Source organism: Caretta caretta, chromosome 2, assembly GCF_965140235.1.
Source record: "Caretta caretta isolate rCarCar2 chromosome 2, rCarCar1.hap1, whole genome shotgun sequence".
NCBI classification, from domain to species: Eukaryota; Metazoa; Chordata; order Testudines; family Cheloniidae; genus Caretta; species Caretta caretta.
Window position 1 is genome coordinate 2,210,745 of NC_134207.1, and position 19,307 is coordinate 2,230,051.

Consider the following 19,307-nt stretch of genomic DNA (forward strand, 5'->3'; position numbering starts at 1 on the left):
CTGTCCCTTGGAGGTCAGGGCAGGATTGTTCCTTGTAGTAGGAGTCTGTACCTTGTCCAGTCTTGTTTTAAATGGCCCATCTGATGGCTCTACCACCACTTCTCTAGGGAGACTATTCCACAGTCTAATCTGCATGTCAGGAAGCATTTCCGAATGGGACTAAACTTGACTGTCTGGGCTCCCTTGAGATTCCATTGGCACTGTATCATAATTGTCTGTGGTCTCGCGAGTGACTTGCAAGAGATATAGCATCAAACTGTAACATAGAGCCATGAGCAATAAGTTAGTTTTTTGATAGCCTCTGGAGAAGTGTGTACACCTGGCAGGGCTGAGTGGAGGTGGCAAGTCTCCTTTGCACTTAACTCTTCTATTAGAAATGAATCTTTGGCCTTCTCTATATTGCAAACTGCACCAATTTAACCAAAATCAGTTATTAAATGTCTGAAATTGTGAGCACATTTTTTAGGTGGATGCAAACATGGCTTGGTTTGATCGACTGAAGTTAGTGGAGAAGTGACTTGCTGATTTACTTAAACTCTATTTGTGCAGTTTAAAAAAAAAACAGTTTAAGACTTCTCTTGTGGAAAAAAACAGGAAGACTTGTGGCACCTTAGACTAACAAATTTGGAAAATTACAAATTAGAAAAAGTGCAACTTGTAATATAACCAAGTCCTTACCTGCTCCTTTCGAAATCCTGATCTCCACCTGGAATGTTTCTAACAGCATAATGTACCATTATGTTAATAGCCACTCATGTGGGTTATTCACAACAGGTCTGTCTTGTTGGGTGCATGTTGCTTTGATCCAGCAGTAGACAAGTGCCTGCTGCTGGCATGCTAGAACCAGGAGGTATAAAGCTGTCGGATGTGGGGGAATAACTGCTTTGACTTGCATTGGGATCTGACTTGCATTGGGATCTGCATATTTTCAACAGTCCTTGTTCTTGGGATGCACAAACAAACATTCCTTAGGCTCTTTTCAGATAGTAGGAACTCTCTAATACTTGTGTTAAGGAGGTTATCCCTGCAGTGGCTTTCAGGGAGTCTCATTTATTTCAGTGCCTTTTGTCTTTTAGGGACTCCCATGTATTTCCGTGCCTTTACACAAGGCATAATAAGCCTGTCCCTGATGGCCCTACCTGGCCTCACCTTGGGTGTAAATGGGGTATGACTCCCATGTGCTCTCTGGCTGACATTCCTGTCCTGAGAATCCTGTCCTAACCTCAAGGAACACAGTCTAAGAGGGGAGGAGCCAGAGGACTAATTCCCCTCTGAAGAAGAAAATGTGATCCTGACAATTGGCTAGTAGAATCTTTCAGCATCAAAAAGAGGAAGCCAAGAGTTGTGATAGATGGCAACTCTCCTTTAAATGATTCAACATTGCCATTTACCTGTGCGCACAGCTGCTCCTGCTACAGATTGACTACAGCCAGAGTGACTGCTTCACAACATCAAATAAAAATCTTTAGCATTATAAGCACACATGCTGTGCTCTTTAATTATATACAACATGGGTGTCTGATGGGAGTGCAGGATAATGAAAGGTCTAGAATTAAAGCAGTTGATAAAGATCTAGAGCTCCTGGAACATTCAAGCTGGCTTGGACTGAAAATTTCTGTAGGACCATAAGAGTGTTACAATAAACAGCAGTATATTGAGTTAATGAGGTCTGGCTCTGTTTAACTTGACAGCCTTGTTGGCTATCACAGAATAATAGGACTGGAAGGGACCTTGAGAGGAGACAAATGATTCCTAAAATTGAGTGACTGAAGACTGAGCTGTTACAATCACCTGAGAAGGGGGGAAAGCAACATGCACATTCCTACCTCTTTCTCAGCTCTCAAAGTGAAGGGACATGTGTTCCCTCTGCCTCATGGCAATGGATGGAGTGGGGCATCTGATCTACTTCAGTGGGACATAGACATGGCTTAGCAAAGCTCAGGGAGAGGGCTGTATGCTTGCTGTGATTATGCAATACAATGTGCTAACAATAAAATCCAGTAATATGGAGCTGCATAGACAATCTTGTCAAACTTGTCCACAAAAGTGGTTAAAGGAGAGCTGGTGCCTAAAACCAATTTAAAAGCCTCCTGGCAAAGGTCCTCACAAGAAGCATCAAAGAAATGAAGTCGTGTGGTGAGCGTTTAAATGCTGATGTGGACTAGAAACTGGCCAAGACACAGAAAGCCTGGATCACCTGCTTGGTTACTTCTCCCACAAACATGGTTGTACTTTACCCATCTGTAAGAGACTGTATGAGAGTGAAATTCCCTGACATTGGTCATAAAGCCACCACCATATCCTCTTCAATCGCACACACCTCTGCTCTGGTGCCAGTAAATCACCCCATCTGATCTTGGCTGGGCTGGTGGCCACCTATGATTAGTTAGGGGAACAGATCTGTCTGCACTGTTACCTTGTTACCCCTCTGCCGCACTTGTCTCTCTCACCTGTTGCATCTTATCACCACACGAGCTGCTGAAGTCTCCAGCCCAGGCACGGTCTGCTTCATGCTTGCAAAATGCTGAGTACGGTGGGGCGCTGATCCCTGGCTAGGGCCATGTGGGCCCTGCATTGCTAGATGCAGTGCTGCAGATAAATGGCAGGAGTCTAACAGTCCACCCCTGGGTGTTTAGTATTGAGCAGGATACAGGAGTGGACCATGAGGTAGTGTAAACCTGTAGATGTTGTTGGTTATGGTGGTTAATTAATTAGGTCTAGAGAAACTTGAGGGAGTTGGCAAGGCACATTCTTGGACGGCAAGGGTAGCTCACTACTGGAACACCTTGCCAAGGGGAGTGGTAGATCATCAGGCTCTTGACGCTTTCAATTACAGATTGGCTGTTTGCTCTAAAACAGGGGTGGGCAAACTTTTTGGCCCGAGGGCCACATCAGGGTGTGAAACTGTATGGAGGGCCAGGTAGGGAAGGCTGTGCCCCCCAAACAGCCTGGCCTCTGCCCCCTATTTGCCCCCTCCCACTTCCTGTCCACTGACTGTCCCCCTCTGAACACCTGACTCATACAACTCCCCCTGCTCCTTGTCCCCTGACTGCCCCGACCTATCCACACCCCTGCCCCCTAACAGGCCCCCCAGGACTCCCACACCCTATCCAACCCCCCTGACCACCCAGAACCTCCACCCTATCCAACTGCTCCCTATCCCATGACTGCCCCTGGGGACCCCCTACCCGACCACCCCCCCCCCACCGTGCATGCGTGCCGCTCCCTGCCCCCCACTGTGCCGCTCAGAGCGGCAGGAGCTCGCAGCCCCACTGCCTGCGTGGGAGGGGGAACAGTGGGGGAGGGGCAGGGGGCGAGCCTCCCAGGCCAGGAGCTCAGGGGCAGGACAGTCCCACGGGCTGGATGTGGCCTGCAGGCCGTAGTTTGCTCACCTCTGCTCTAAAAGATGTTCTAGTCTAGCTCAACCAGAAACCATGGGCTTGATAGAAGAATTACTGGGTGGAGTTTGATGGCCTCTAAGTAGGATACTAGAGTCCAGTGGATCTCAAACTCTGAGTCAGGACCCCAGGGTGAGTCTCAACCCCAGGGTGGGGTCACCAGGGCTGGCATTAGACTTACTGGGGCCCAGGGCATTGGCCCTTGATGGTGGGGCTCAGGTTACAGGCCCCTGGGCTCAGCCTGAAGCCCTTGAGCTTTGGCCTCCCCACCCAAGGCACTGGAGCTCGAGCGGGCTCAGGCTTCAGCCCCCCCTCCTGGGATCATGTAGTCGTTTGTGTTGTAAAAAGCGGATCGTGGTGCAATGAAGTTTGAGAACCCCTGGACTAGATGATCACGATAGTCCCTTCTGGTCTTAATCTGTGACCCAAAGCTAGGCAAGAGGGGCACCCGGGGGCAGATAGAATTCAGTGTTAATAGAGGGAAGGCAATGCGTGCTGGGAGGAATACTCTGAACGAATAGTACACGCTGCTGGCTTCGACCAGAACAATTTCCACTTTGGAGAAAGAGCGGCCTGCCCTAGTGGCTGTCCACTTGGCACAAGGCCAGCCAGATAGTGTGCCTAGTTAGAGAGTCTGACAGCCAGGATGGTGGCATTTTTCCAAATCTGGTAGCTACCGGTTTGCTCCTTGTATCTCACTAACCCAGCGTCCTTGGCCCACCTGCGCAGAGCCATCTAAGTCAAACTATAGGATGTCCTCCCTTCCCAGCCCTCGCTGCTTGTGCCCCAGTCCCAAGTCCTCGGGGCCTGGATTGCCCTCCTGCTGTGCAGCCCCAGCGCCGCTGGAATGTGCTGTTGGGCTACAGAGAAGACGGGCGGTGGTTTCGTCCTCAGCTGAGGGTAGAGCAAAAATGCCTCTGCTGGCTCTGAGCAGAAGGGCCTGGGGTTCCGACCTGCGCCTTCTGCTGGGCGGCACAAAGAGCCTCCCTAGACTCCCTGTTGTCCTGGTGTATTTTGAGCACCTCTTTTCAGGTATCTGAGAAGATGCCTATGGGCTACCTCAAAACAGGCTTCGTATGGCTGATTCAATGTTTAAAACAGCGTGGGCAGTAGTTCGCCATGCCGTGGAAGAGGGAATGTTACCTGGTTCTCTGCAGTGGGCAAACCTTGTGTGGTTTCTGTTATCCTAGTCTAGCCCTATCTGATTCACACTGATTTGCTCTGGGAGCAGGAGCCAGATAATCTGCTTTATGTTCTTGCGTGCTAAACTTGGCAAAGCTTCTATATGCAAAACTGAGTACGGGGCAGACTTGCTAATCTGGAGACAGTTGGTGCAAGACCAAGAAGCTAGAAAAATGCCTCCTTTTTAGAAACCAGGGGAAATCTAGGTAATGGAGACTGAGTCAAGGCAAAATGCCTCATGTTTTAGCTCTCTGAGAGGCAAGCAAGAGAAGCTGACTGTCAAGGTTGGACCTGGCCAGCTGATGGGTATTAAATATCTGAGTTTGAGCTTCAGTGAGTCCTATTTTGTACCTCTGTGTGAATTGCACTCTGGACAGTGCTTAAAGAGAACTACATAATAGACCCCCATGTAACTGTAAACGGAGCTTTGAGTGGGTGAGTTTCTAGTGGGGTTCCCCAGGGATCAGTTCTTGGCCCAAGGCTACTTAACTTCTTTTCATCAGTGACCTGGAAGAAAACAATTGTCACTGGTAAAGATTGCTGATATGGCGCACATTGTGGGAGTGGTAAATGAAGAAGCCAGGTCACTGATACAACCTGTTGTGGATCGTTTGGTAAGCTGGGCACAAGCAAACAATATGCATTTGAATATGGCTAAATGTAACCACCTAGGAACAGAGATTGCAGGCCATGCTTACAGGATGGGGTGTTCTGTCCTGGGAAGCAGTGACTCTGAAAAGGATTTGGTGCGGATGGTAGGTAATCAGTTTAACTTGAGTTCCCATTGTGATGCTATGGCCAGAAGGACTAATGCAATCTTGGGATGGACAAACAGGGGAATCTCAAGTAGGAGTAGAGGTTATTTTACTGTGTATTTGGCACTGTTGTGACCACTCCTGGAGTACTGTGTCCAGTTCTGGCATCAACAATTCAAGAAGGATGTTGATAAACTGGAGAGGGCTCAGAGAAGAGTCATGAGAATAAGCTTTGTAAAAATGTTCAAAAGTGCTAGATTGACTCCTATGAGTCTATTTAGCTTAAAGAAGAGCAGGTTAAGGGTGATGTGATCAGTCTGTAAATACCTGCATGGGGAACAAATATTTGATATGCTAGCAGAGAAAGGTCTAACGCAATCCAATGACTAGAAGTTGAAGCTAGACAAATTAGTCTGGATTTTTAACAATGAGAGTAATTAACCATAGAACTTCTTCTGTAATCTTCTGTTCTGCCCACCCTGGTGTCTACAGATTTAGTTCCATAGACATTCCTATCGACTGGCTCTAAAGGTTAGCAGCCATCCTTCCTGGTCTGTGCCTGAGCTGCTGGCTTCATGCAGGATGCTTGCAGGGAGGCTGCTGCTGTCCATCTGATCTTATTAACATCACTGACCTTTCAAAGCCTTTGCCAATGAATAATCTTTGGATTAATTCAGTCTGAGAAATACACTGCTTCTCCTCAAACTACAGTTAACCTCTTTGGTGCTGAATGACTGCATGCTTCTGGTGCTGCGTGCCATTGCTGGGGGAATCATAGAATCATAGAATATAAGGGTTGGAAGGGACCCCAGAAGGTCATCTAGTCCAACCCCCTGCTCGAAGCAGGACCAATTCCCAGTTAAATCATCCCAGCCAGGGCTTTGTCAAGCCTGACCTTAAAAACCTCTAAGGAAGGAGATTCTACCACCTCCCTAGGTAACGCATTCCAGTGTTTCACCACCCTCTTAGTGAAAAAGTTTTTCCTAATATCCAATCTAAACCTCCCCCACTGCAGCTTGAGACCATTACTCCTCGTTCTGTCATCCGATACCATTGAGAACAGTCTAGAGCCATCCTCTTTGGAACCCCCTTTCAGGTAGTTGAAAGCAGCTATCAAATCCCCCCTCATTCTTCTCTTCTGCAGGCTAAACAATCCCAGCTCCCTCAGCCTCTCCTCATAACTCATGTGTTCCAGACCCCTAATCATTTTTGTTGCCCTTCGCTGGACTCTCTCCAATTTATCCACATCCTTCTTGAAGTGTGGGGCCCAAAACTGGACACAGTACTCCAGATGAGGCCTCACCAATGTCGAATAGAGGGGGACGATCACGTCCCTCGATCTGCTCGCTATGCCCCTACTTATACAGTAGGAATGCTGGTCACAAGCCATAAAGGTAGTAACAAGTGTACCTTCTTGGCTGAAGTAGGAATCTCTAGCTGGTGCCCTCTCCCTGAGCCCAATCTTCAGACCATCCTTGAGATGGGGCCTGAGGAGCCCTAATGGGACCTTCTGCAGTAAATAACTCTTTATAAAATGCCCTCTAGGTGGTGGATTTCCACTCTCCAAAGCAGGGTGCTGCAGCCTACCTTTCAGCTCCTGAACTGGCTAGTTGGGCATGTTGGTCCCAGGTCTGTTGCCCCTGCAGCTATGGATGTCCTTCCATTCTTGCCAGCTGCCAGAGCATTGAATTGGACTCCTTGCACTTCCAGACAGGGCTAATCAAAGGGGATGTCAGCAGGTTAAGAAGACTTGGGCATCACAGAAGTTTAGGGACAGAAAAGTCCTCCTTGATCCCCTCAGCTCATCCCTTGAGAGCCAGTGTAGGTTTCTTTCCTGAGAGCTTCTTGTGCAGCCTGATTCTAAGCTCCTCCAGTGCTACAGATGGCTCAACCCTTACAACCTTGGGAGCTAAAGCTAAGCAGCCTGATAGTGAAGTCCATATTGAGAAGGGGATTCTCTGACAGATTTTGCAGTGGGAACTCACAAATGGTATCTGAAAACTAGAGAGGGTTCCGAGAACGGCTATGGAACCAATTCCAGGTCTACGAAACCTGTTTTGCAAAGAGCCTTGGTGTTTGATCCATTAAGGCTCTGTCTACACTGAGGGCTGCATGTGGAAGACGGCCAGTGCATGTGTTGCCACATGCCTTGGTGAAAGGCAGAGGCTGCCTAAAAATAGCAGCGTAGGTGTGGGAGACCCTGCTTGGGTGTGTCGAGAGCCTGCCCTGTAGGATGTGTATGCTGGGGGTTTGAGTGTGTCGGGCACTTTGCTCATCTAAGCTGTGCTGTTCGTACCCATGCAGTGTCTGTACTCTGCACTTGGCTGTAACCACATACGTAGCCTTCTCAAAAAGCAAAGTTAAACTAAGAGGTGAGTGAGGAGCCAGCTGTGTTGAAAGCAAAATAGGAGCTGAGAGCTCTCTAATTGGAGAGAATGTAGGTCACTGAACCACCAGGAGAAGTGGAGCCTCAGCACTGGATAAAGGGGGCTTAACTGGGAACTGTCAGAACATATATGGGGATGCTGGGGGAACTGTTTTTCTGGACCCTGCTCAGGTGAGGGAGGGGTCAGGTGTGGGGTTTTTTAGAAGGGGTGGAGGTGAGCGATTCACCCCAGAGGAGTTGAAGGTTGGGAGGCAGGTGCTGTGGCAGGGATGTTCCATCAGAGCCATGGCCTCTTGTGGACCAGAGGAAAGGAAAGCTGGGAGTCCTGGCTTGCCACTTGCTCGTGGGAGAACAGATGTGCCTGCAGTAGGGGCAGCAGTGGCTTTTCCCTCTCTCCTAGGAAGAGATTCCTGTACTGGTGTTGGAAAGCGTGTTTCATGCTTAGTGTATCTTTCTCAGAACTTGCCGTAACGCTGATGGATGCCACTACTGATAAGGACCCATTAGTCCAAGAACAGATCTACAATGCTCTGTGCTACTTGGGAGAGAGCGAGCCTGAAGAGATCCTAAACTCCTGTGATGAATATCTGCGGCAGCATGAAAAGGTATGGCTTTGCTCTCTGCCTTTAGGGCCGGGATGCAGAAAGAATCCCGTCCGTCTGCAGTACCGATCAGGAGATTTGTCAGTAACCTGAGCGGACGGCTGGGGGGAGTGCAGGAGCAATGCCTAAAGGGATATGGGTTACTATCACTGGGACTCTAAAAAATCTCTGTCAAAGCTGCTCCCAAGAGTCTGTTCAAGAAACTAACTGGTCTAAGAGGTGCTAACAGAGAGGTAAGGACTGTCACGTATCAGAAACAGGCAGAGAAGGGTAGGACTAGTCAGCTTTTCAGCATGGCCAAAGCTAACCGGGGGTGCCCCCAAGGCTCTCTGCTGAGGCCAATGTGTGCACTGCAGACCCCTCGTACAGGCTGAAACTGTTCAAAGGGTGGTGAGCGCTTTGTTCGGGTGGAGATCTACCTGATGGTCTGACTTGCGTTTAGCGTTGGGACTCATGTGTGGCTCTGTTTTCCTCAGATGGCTTATCCCCACCGTACAATAATCCTGAAGGCAATGGAAACGGTCGTGAAGAATAACATTGCTTATCTGGACAAAAGCACGGCCAAAATCGTTATCTTTCTGGCATCCAATGAAATGACCAAGTCAAAGGTATGAGCTGGAAGCTGTAGGTAGTTCTGTTACAGTAACTCCTCACTTAACGTCGTCCCGGTTAACTTGTTCTGTAACTGATTAGCAATGGAACATGCTTGTTTAAAGTTGCACAATGCTCCCTTATAACGTTGTTTGGCAGCTGCCTGCTTTGTCCACTGCTGGCAGAAAGAGCAGCCCTTTGGAGCTAGCTGGTGGGGGCTTGGAACCAGGGTGGACCGGCAGCCCCCCATCAGCTCCCCGCTCCCCTAAGTTCCCTAAAACAACGAGGAGTCCGGTGGCACCTTAAAGACTAACAGATTTATTTGGTCATAAGCTTTCGTGGGTAAAAAACCCACTTCTTCAGGTGCATGGAGTGAAAATTGCAGATACAAGCATAAATATACTGGCACGAGAAGAGAGTAACTTACAAGTGGAGAACGAGTGCTGACAAGCCCATTCCCTCCCTCCATTCAGGCTGCCTTGTAGCATGTGAGGTTACATTAACCACAACCCTTGAGGGCTCAGCAGAGTGCTAGTTCATCATTTTAGCAGTAAGGCATTCCCTGGGAAATATCCCACCCTCTTCCACGCTCTGACTCCACCACCTCAACCAGGCTTCACAATCATTGCAGTGTACAGCATTAAATTGTTTGTTTAAAACTTTGTGTGTGTGTGTGTGTATAATTATATATATATATAAAAAAAATCTTTTGTCTGTCAAAAATTTTTTTCCTGGAACCTAACCCCCCCCTTTACATTTAATTCTTATGGGGAAATTGGATTCGCTTAACATCGTTTCGCTTACAGTAGCATTTTTCAAGATCAGAACTACAACGTTAAGCGAGGAGTTACTGTATTTTTTATCTGTCTGGCTCATTCCATGATGCTTCCCACCATTTCTCCTCCTATATTGTCTCCTTACCGTATCCATTTCTGATCTGGAGTTAGGAGCTGCAAGGGTTCTGACCCGTTCCTCGTTCTTTCCCCTCTTTCCTCCCTGTGTCATGTCAGTTGCTGCCACTCCCCTTCTGGATGTGGTGGGCCTGTCTCTCTCCTTTGGCATCCCTTTAGCCTTGCTTAAGTGACCACAGCTGAGTGGCAGAAGGGGCTCTAGGTGCTCAGGAAAAGCCTGGGATTGTCGGTCTTCTAGTCTTGCACAGACTTACATATCTGGGTAGATGTTTAGTTTTGTGTGTGTAAATCTTAATTGGCTTGTTAATTGTTTGTATGCACACTGTAATGAGCATGACAGGCAGCTGCTATTCCAGGGGGTGTCATGTAAATGCCCAGGTAGGCATGCATTCTGCCTGGGGACTGACTTTTTTTTCCAGTGCCCTCCTGCCCCCAAATCTGCCATTTTTCTGTATATGTGGTCTGTCCTGCAAACTTTGAGTTGACCAGGCAGCATGGGAAAGTGCATATGCTCTCCTTGGATAATAGGAACTATCGTGCGGAGAACATCTTGCAGGGGTGATCTGTAACTGTTTGTTGAATGTGGTCTTGTTCTGTTTGACGTAGGAAATCATTTATGACTGGCAGCAAGCAGCAAGCAATGTCCTGGTTGCTGCGGGGAGGCGTTTTATCAACAAAGTGATGGAGGAGGTGCTGACCAAATTTCAGCCAGGGATCCTGCCTCATTATTTCATCATGCAGACTTTCGCAAACCTCTCTGTGTCAAACGGTAGGTTATCTGCCCTATCTGCAGCTAACCTTTTTGTTAGGAAGAGGACGACTGGAGATGCAGGTGATTCCATGGGCTGGGGGTAAACGTGGAGATACCGCTTGTTTGTGGGAAGAGTTGTTCTGAGAGCAGTTCAGCTGGTATAGTCCCAGGATAAACTATGCCACCTCCATGGTGTGGTGAACTTCTGCAAAGAAGTTCAATGCAGTTGGCATACTTCCTATTTAAAAAAAAAAAAAGAAAACTACCACACTGGATTTCACTCAAAACTGGGTTTGGAAAGTCTGTGCTAGGAAGAGGCACTGCAGGTTCAACCCTCTAATCCGAAGGGGGGAATATTTACTTGTTTGCTATACAGTAGCTTACCGTGCCTCTCCTGCCTCCAGATGGGCTGAGGAGACCATGCCTGGAGCCCGTGGTGGAAGAGGTGGTGCTTTCCAGAACTTGTCCTGCCTGGCTGTTTGTTTTTAGTCCATGGTGGCTGAAAGCCAGGCCCTTGGTAAATTAAAGGCCAGACAGCCCCATTTTGAGAAGTCGAGGCTGCTGCACGAGGATTCCGATTGAGTGGAGCTGGAGGCAGACATTGCACCAGCTTTTTGTGGGTCTGCCTTGCAGCAGTTCGGGGTGTGGTCCAGAGTGTCCTTGAAAGTTAGGGATTCTCCAGTTCTTGCTGGAGCACGGAAGCTAAGTCACTAGCACAGTGTGGCTGGAGCGAGAGCCTGGGAGTCCGATCTGGGTTCTACTTCCGATTCTGCCACTGACCTGCTGTGACCCTGGGCAGGACACGTAACCGCTTTGCCTTCGGTTTCCCCCTCTGTATCCTGGAGGTTTACTTGCCCAAGAGGATGTACGGCCACACAAGGCACCAGTGAGACTATGCAAGTACTTGGAAGTGCCCTGTACGCGGTCTCTAATTCCGGTGATCAGGCACAGCTGCTCCTCTTCTGAAACCGAAGAATTGGATGACCCTTTTCTGCCTCTGGGAGTCTCTCCGACCCCCTTTTTGGGCCTCTGTCTAGTGCTCTGAGCACTGAGCTTTCACTGAGTAGCAGGTAGCCACCTTCCACACTCAGCATCCATATCGTGCAAATCCAGGTTAATGTGTGGAATTCACAAGTGACACTAAATCATGATGTGCGCTCTTACGACCCGTCACTGCTTGTGGGCAAAGTAGTCATGAAAGTCGAGCAGTGTCTATTAGTATTGTGCTGCTGTCTCCAGCCATTCCTTACAGGCTACCTGGTGATCAGCTAGAAACCGTATCTCTAGGGCAGGGCATCACTAGTGGAGAGGGCAGACCTAGACTCAGAAATGTGGGGCTGGAAGGGATCTTGAGAGGTCATCTAGTCCAGTCCTCTGCACTGAGACAGGACCAAGTAAACAGACCATCCCGACAGGTGTTTGTCCAGCCTGTTCTTAACCTCCAGCAATGGGGATCCCACAACCTTCCTTAGACTAGTCTAGAGCTTAACTCCCCCTAGAGTTAGATATTAAAAGCTTTCTAACCTGAATCGCCCTCACTGTAGATTAAGCCCAATACTACTTCCCACCACCAGTGGACATGGAGAACAGTTGTTCTGTCCTCTTTTTAGAACAGCCCTCAGCACATACAGCTGAGGGGGCACTGGATAAGTCGTCTTTTCCCAACACTAAATTTATCAAGTTTTTAAACCTTTCCTCCTAGGTCAGGTTTTCTAAACCTTTTATCATTTTTGTTGCTCCCTCTGGATTTTCCAGTTTGCCCACATCTTTCCTAAGGTGTGGGGCCCAGAACTGGACACAGTCCTCCAGCTGAGACCTCCCCAGTACTGAGTAGAGTGGGACAGTGACCTCTTATCTTACATAGACGCTCCTGTTAATACATCCCAGAATATTCATGTGATGCAATGGCAAGAAAGGCTTGACTCCTAGTCAGTTTGTGAACCACTATAACCCCCATGTTTCCCTTTTCAGCAGTGTTACCACCTAGCCACAGTTATTCCCTATTTTATAGCTATGCATTTGATTCCCCCCCACCTTCCTAAATGTAGTACTTTGCACTTGTCTTTATTGAATTTAATCTTGTTGATTTCAGACCAGTTCTCTAATTTGCCAAGATCCTCTCTAATTCTAATCCTGTTCTCCAAAGTGCTTGCAACCCTCCCAGCTTGTATAATTCAAAAACTTTATAAGTGTACTCTCCACTCCATTATCCAAGTCATTAATGGAAATATTGAGGAGTACTGGTCCCACAGGGTCTGTTCGGGACCCGTTAGATATGCCCTCCTAGTCTGACAGTGAGCCACTGATAACTACTCTTTGAGCTTGAGCTTTGAACCAATTGTTCACACACCTTGCCCATCTTGACTAATAACCATTGATGGACCTATCCTCCAGGAACTTATCTAGTTCTTTTTTTGAACCCTGTTAGTCTTGGCCTTCACAATATCCTCTGGCAAGGAGATCCACAGGTTGACTATGCATTGTGTAGAAAAAATTACTTCCTTTTCTTTGGTTTTTAAACCTCCCTGAAGTATTTTTTTCCACACAACACACAGTTAACCTGTGGAACTCCTTGCCAAAGGATGTTGTGAAGACCAAGACTAACAGGGTTAAAAAAAAAAAAAAAACTAGATAAGTTTCTGGAGGATAGGTCCATCAATGGCTATTAGCCAGGATGGGCAGGGATAGAGGCTAGGGACACAGTTTGTCAGAACCATTTAATCAAGGTGCAAACTGAAGAGTTTGCAAAGAACATGAACTTACACTGAAGAACCTCTGCGCTTTTTGGCATGGCTGGTCACACTGCCCCCACCCCACTGATAGAAGCACTGAGATTATTTCACTGAAGTGTCCCTAGCCTCTGTTTGCCAGAAGCTGGGAATGGGCGATGGGATGGATCACTTGATTCCCTGTTCTGTTCTGGGCACCTGGCATTGGCCGCTGTCAGAAGACAGGATACTGGGCTAGATGGACCATTGGTCTGACCAGGTATGGCAGTTATGTTCTTATCTTCTGGTACAATGGATCTGGGGGTATGCAGAGGTCTCCCAGGGGATACATCAACTCATCTAGATGTTCGCTAGTGCTTTTTATGTAGCTTGTTGTAAAACTAGGCAAAGTCAGGACAAACTCAAATTTCGTAGACAATGTCTTGTTTATACTGCTCTATAGACTATACACTGAAATGTAAGTGCGATATTTGTATTCCAGTTGATTTTATTTTATAATTAGTGGTAAAAAGGAGAGAGTCCGCCATTGTTCAGTGCTAGTGTGTTGTGACACTTTTGTATGTTTGATTCTGCAGGAACTTGGGGTAGGCAAGACAAATCAGCCTCCTGAAAGGGGCACAGTGGTCTGGGAAGGTTGAGATCCACCATTCTAGTAATCTAATCTCAACCCAGTTCCCTAATTTTTTATGGGCATGTCCCATAGGACTGTGTTGAAAGCCTCACTAAAACCAAGCCTGCTGTTGGGCTACACAGATTCCAAAGCCCCTGCCTATCTGCTGTTTTCCAAATTGATCTGCTGGCTAATGAAATGTCTGGCAGTAAGTGGCTCTTGACTGGTCAGAAGCCTGCATCTTGGGGGCAGTCTAAACTGATACAACTCCAGGCACTTGAGGGGCTGCTAGCTGCTAAAACTCCATTTATAACTTTGGGGTTGTAGGCTCTGTACCTGAGCTCTTGAAATCAGCAGCTTCCTTTTTATCACCAAATTGCCCTTTTTGTGCTTCAGAACAAGCATGCAAACCCCATTAGATTGTCAAGGCTGCAGAGTCGGGGGCTCCAATGTTAGAGGCCAAAGCGAGTTGCTTGCTCAATCTTCATTTGATCAGCTCCACATATGCGTTCTCAGGCAGTCTCCAACTACATGGTTACATACCCTTCTTCCACAGGATCCCGGCCTCAACTCACCTTGCTCCACTGTAACTTTCTCTCTTTTTCCCTTGCAGTGTTTGGGATGGTGCCTTTCTTAAATTCCATCCTTGGGACCATGCTGCCAATGTTGGGAATGGCCAAACAGGACCACATGAAGTCTGTGTTTTGCTATGGTAAGGTGGCTTGTTCCTTTTTACTGAGGCTGTGATGGCTTCTGATGGGTTGTTTTTGGGAGCTGTATCTCCCTTAGCTTTCACTATAAAGGAACTTACTTCATCCTATGAAGGAAAGACTCGGCCCGAAGGCCGGGAAGGTTGTTTCAGAGCAGAACTGCAGTATTTTAAATGACTTGGCTTTGGGAGATGGCTGTCTCAGGGGTAGGATACTGAGCCTTTCATTTCTAGGGCACTGGCTTGAATCTAACCCAGGTCCGTTCCGCCCTCTTGCCTGCTCAGTGCCCTATAGAATGGGTGAGGAGGAAGCAGTGGGATCTTTGGTTCGGGATGTGGTCTCTGTGTTGCAGTTGGTGGACTGAGGGCAGTGGACAAGGAGTCTGAACTCTCTCCTAGCTGAGGGCAGCGTGGAGACATGTTGGGCAAGGATGTGAGTGGTGGAGGGGTGACGAATTTTGAGGGGGCAAGCCGCACAGGACTAAAATGGCTCTTTGTAGGGGGTGAGGAATGTCCCCTTTTGCCAACTGAGGTGGGAGAACTTGAATGAAAGCTTGACGGATCAGTCCTAGTCTCAAAATTATGGCAGCACCATTGCTGCATTTTCTCCCCCAAATCTACTTCCAACAGGCCTAGGAACCCTCCTCTTTCTCACCATCCCTCAAGGAGGTGAACTAAACTTATGCCTTTACCTAGTCACAGTTCTGAACAAAGTAATCACTGGGCTGGGATTTCCCGGCTCTTCCTTTCTGCCGATTATCTCTGCACCTAAAATGGGCAAAGTACTTCAGAAAACTTGAGTCCTGCCCCAAAGAGCTGCTTTAACTGTTTTCTGGAGTGGGGGGGCTTGTACTGTGAGCTCACTGGTCTCAAAACTGCTCTCAGAGGCAGGAGACCAAGTGTTCTTGGCTTTCAGTGAGGTTTTTGCCTCAGTGAAATTTACTGAAGATGTATAGAATTGAACATCCCTGGGAGTTCGCCAACAGCCTCCGCTCAGTGACACTTCATGTGAAGTGGGGGGGCCAGAGTGGAAAACATGAGCCTACAGCTGGGGTGGGGTGGGGGGGTCAGAGCGTCTGGGTCTGGCCAACAGATGAGCTGAGCTTTTCGTGCTTGTCAGCTGTAGCTGACGCCAATGCTGGGTCTTCCTTTTGACGCCAGCTGGAGCTGCCCACAGAGCTGAGAGCAGGCTTTGGGCCTGCGTTCTGTTGGCAATCTTGCACATTGGGTCAAGTTTGATGTGGTTCTTGGTGTGTCTGGCTGGTGGGTTACGTCTGCATCTTTGTTCAGTCGCTTTGTAACCACCTGCCCCGTTAGGCTTTTCTGGGCTATTGTGTTACTGTCTTACGGCCCAAGACAGAGTCCTGTAGTCATCACAGGAACCTGGAGGTGAAACTGTAGTCTCAAATATCCTAGTAGAGGATGCTTCAAACTTGTGGCTTCCTTCATCAGCCAGCTGAAAAGAGAAGGGCAGGTCTGTGCGAGCACTGATCTATTCTCAAAGGCTTTGCCAGATGCAGCAGCTTTGCTCTCCACTCTGCTGGGCGAGCAGCCTCTTTGGCCACCGCAGCATCCCCACTCGCTGATGTGTGAGCGCAGGGGCCTCAGTGCTGGGGCAGCTCTGCATTGGGAACAAATGGATTCAGGCAGAACCTTTGAATGGCCCTCAGGCTGCAGGGGGGAGATTTCTGTGACCCCGCTCTGCAGCACAGCTAGTCTTGGAAACTAGCTCTTGTTGCTGGAATAACACAGTGATATGGAGAGACTCTGAGTTTGCTAGAATGCAGTAATCAAAATCTCTCTCCGGTGCTGACTAATGCAGTCCAGTGGGCTCCCTGAAAGTGAATGCTGATGCACTGAACAGTTTGAAGCATAATGGAAATTGCCAAACAGCGTTCATGCATCCTTTCAGGTTTCCCAAGGAGTTAGGGTAAAGCTGCTGTGAGGAGGAAAAATATTTGAAGCTGTGAGTGAAGCTCCTTTAAATATCCCTCTTGTGCCTCACTCAGCCAGTGATTTGGTGCTTGAGTCAGTGCTGTCGATAGAATTGCAAGGTCGCAGTTCCTGGCTAGTCACCACTGAGTCCACCAGGAGGAAGTTGGTTATAATGCAGGTGACTTGTCTTTCCAGTATAATGAAGCTCTCTCGTCTAGTGCTGCCATTTAGCACTAAGTGCTAAATATCTTCAGTGTCTTTCAAATCATTAACGCTCCCCCTCTTTGCAAAAGGTCATTCAGTCTCCCCGTTTCCTCAGGGAAGCTGCAGCACCCAGGGGCAGTGACTGGGCAAAGGTCGGCGAGTTGGTATCAAGGCATGGAGCACCCCTTGGGCGTTCTTGATCCCCAGTCCTGTGCTCATTCCTCAGAGAACATGGCCTTTGTCATACACAAGGTGCTGAGGTCTCCCAAGGGCTGCGGGCTCTCGCATGGTCCAGCAAAGCACTTAGGAACGTGCTTGACTTGAAGCCTGTGCTTGCCCCATTGACTTAGTGGGACTACATGATTCATGGTGTGTACTCTACCATAGCACCTTCATCAGGGCTTGAGGACTCCAGGGTGCTAGGTGCTGTACAAACAGAAGAGAAATGGCCCTTGCCCCAAAGAGCATACAGTGGCAGTGTAAAACACCAGAGGTACTCCCATCTCGGCCTGGATCCAAGGAGACCGTACTGGCCAGCATGGCATTGCAGAAGCCTCTGTGCACCAGAGGCCTAACCCTTGTCACGGTTTTTGCAGCCATCAAGGGCAAGGTAGCGTTTTGGATATTTGTGGAGAGGGGCAGCATGGGAGAGAGGGCTTTGCCCTGGGTCAGGGCTGGAAGGCCCAGCACGCTGGGGGGCTGATGCCTAGCAATGGAGCTAAAAGCTAAACAACTGGGAACCAAAGGTCAGGTGACTAATGTGAAGAGATTTGGGATTGCTAATGTCCAGGGGTAACTGGTTGTGGGTCGCCTCCCTGCCAATTGCCTAGTGAGTAGTGATGGGAAGGAGGCCGCAGGGAACAGAGCCCGGGCAGCTGTAGATGCATCTTCCTATCTTCAACCTGCTAAAGCCCACGGAGCTGTTACAGTGGCTGCAGACCCCTGCTTGCAGCTCGGGGTGGAACAAGACCTGGCAGCCCACGAATGCCCTGTCCTTACGAGGTCCCTCCAGCTGAGACCCCTTCCACAGCCAGGATCCTTCATATTCCCTTTTCCTGAATCCCAGAAAAAGCTCAGCCGTTTCTCCATGGCAGAGACTGGGCATCACTTCCCTAGTGAACCAGACCTTGTCTTTGCACGTCCGTTTCCATCTCTCCTCTGGGTGTGGCAGCACTGCACTGAAAACCCGGGTCTCTGGCTTGTGGACTTGACGTTCCCAAGCCCGCACTTGAGCGTCTGCACTGTGTTGTAACCCTGGGCTTATGCTTGTTGGACCAGGGTCTCCCAGCCGTGCTTCTGCATCCGTGCTGCACTGTGCAGCCCTTCAGACTTGGTCTGTGGCTCGAGCTGCAGTGTGACAGGGCTTGGCCCAGGGTCACAGTGAGACTCTGGCTCTGACCCTCTCCCCAGCAGGGTCCCAGGACTCTGGTCCTGTGCGCCTGCTGACCTGAGTCGGACAGACTTGTGAGTGGATGGAAGGGGGGTTGGGCTCAAATCAGTCGGTCTGCGCCGAGTGGGCAGTGTAGACATACCCTGTGTGTCAGGGCAAGCTGGCTCTGTGGACCTTAGTTCTGTAAGAAAGGAAACTTCCAGGTACCTGCAGATCAATCTTCCTGGGCTTCAGCATGCCAGGGCCTCAGCTGTGTTACAGGGACTCTGGCAGCAGCGTGCCCCAGGGTGGGAAGCATGTTTTTCCTTTAACTCAAATGATGAATTTGGGATGTTCATGTTGGTTTTGGGTGTGTAAAAGGATATGAAGGCAGCAAGTGCAAGCCCTCAAAATTCACCAAACTCTTCACACTGGCACTGATTAAAATGCCTGAATGGCTCCCATTTGGCAGAAGTCTCCTCTGCTGCAGGGCCCAGGGGAAGCTGGAGGGGACACTAAATACGGGCACCCAAAGTGAGGTGTGGGAAGGGTAGCCCTGCATCCCACGCTGGAGACGCGCTCCTAGAAATCCCACATGAAGGGTCTAGACCCTTCTCTGGGCTTACCTGAAAAGTCCTGATTTTTCCTGACAATAGCAAGGTGGGACTTGAGAAAACTACATGGCTGGCCCAAGGAGTAAACAAATCAGCTGGGTGAGAACCTGTACCAGCCTGGTCACTGCATCTCAAAGGAAGAAGGAGGTTGGGGGCCACGGCTACTGTAGTAGCCAGTCAGTCTGGCTAGCGTGGTTAATTTAATGTTTAAAAACAGAACCCCTCTTTTCCTTCCTGTCTTTCCCCTGTTCTCCTTCCCATCCTAAACCCAGGTGTGCTTCTCCCACGCCATCACCTGCCTTGTGTGTGTGTTCTCGCCTCTCTTCTCTGCACAATGCTTCCTGCCCACCCCTTGTGTATTTGATTAGGAAACTTTACCAGACACCTACTGGTCAGACCTATTGATTAGTCAAAGCCTGATACAAAGATGAGGAGGATCCACCCTCCAGGGGACCCCTCTGGGTTGGGTTCTGCACTGAGCCTGAACACCAGGTCTCCTCTTTGCTTTCCAAATTGACTAAGTCGAGACATCGGCCCCGCTTCGACCTCTAAATGGCTGTT

The 19,307-nt window shown here is 48.9% G+C and overlaps 1 protein-coding gene across 6 annotated transcripts in view; it reads left to right on the forward strand.

The window, feature by feature from the left end:
* MROH1 (maestro heat like repeat family member 1) overlaps window positions 1–19,307 on the forward strand; it is a 112,622-nt gene that overhangs the window by 8,830 nt on the left and 84,485 nt on the right. For all 6 annotated transcript variants that reach the window (XM_075124862.1, XM_075124861.1, XM_075124863.1 and 3 more), the window contains exons 3-6: window positions 8,181–8,326; window positions 8,800–8,931; window positions 10,432–10,594; window positions 14,529–14,627. In XM_075124862.1, coding sequence (XP_074980963.1) covers window positions 8,181–8,326; window positions 8,800–8,931; window positions 10,432–10,594; window positions 14,529–14,627 — 540 coding nt within the window. The remainder of the gene's footprint in view (window positions 1–8,180; window positions 8,327–8,799; window positions 8,932–10,431; window positions 10,595–14,528; window positions 14,628–19,307) is intronic.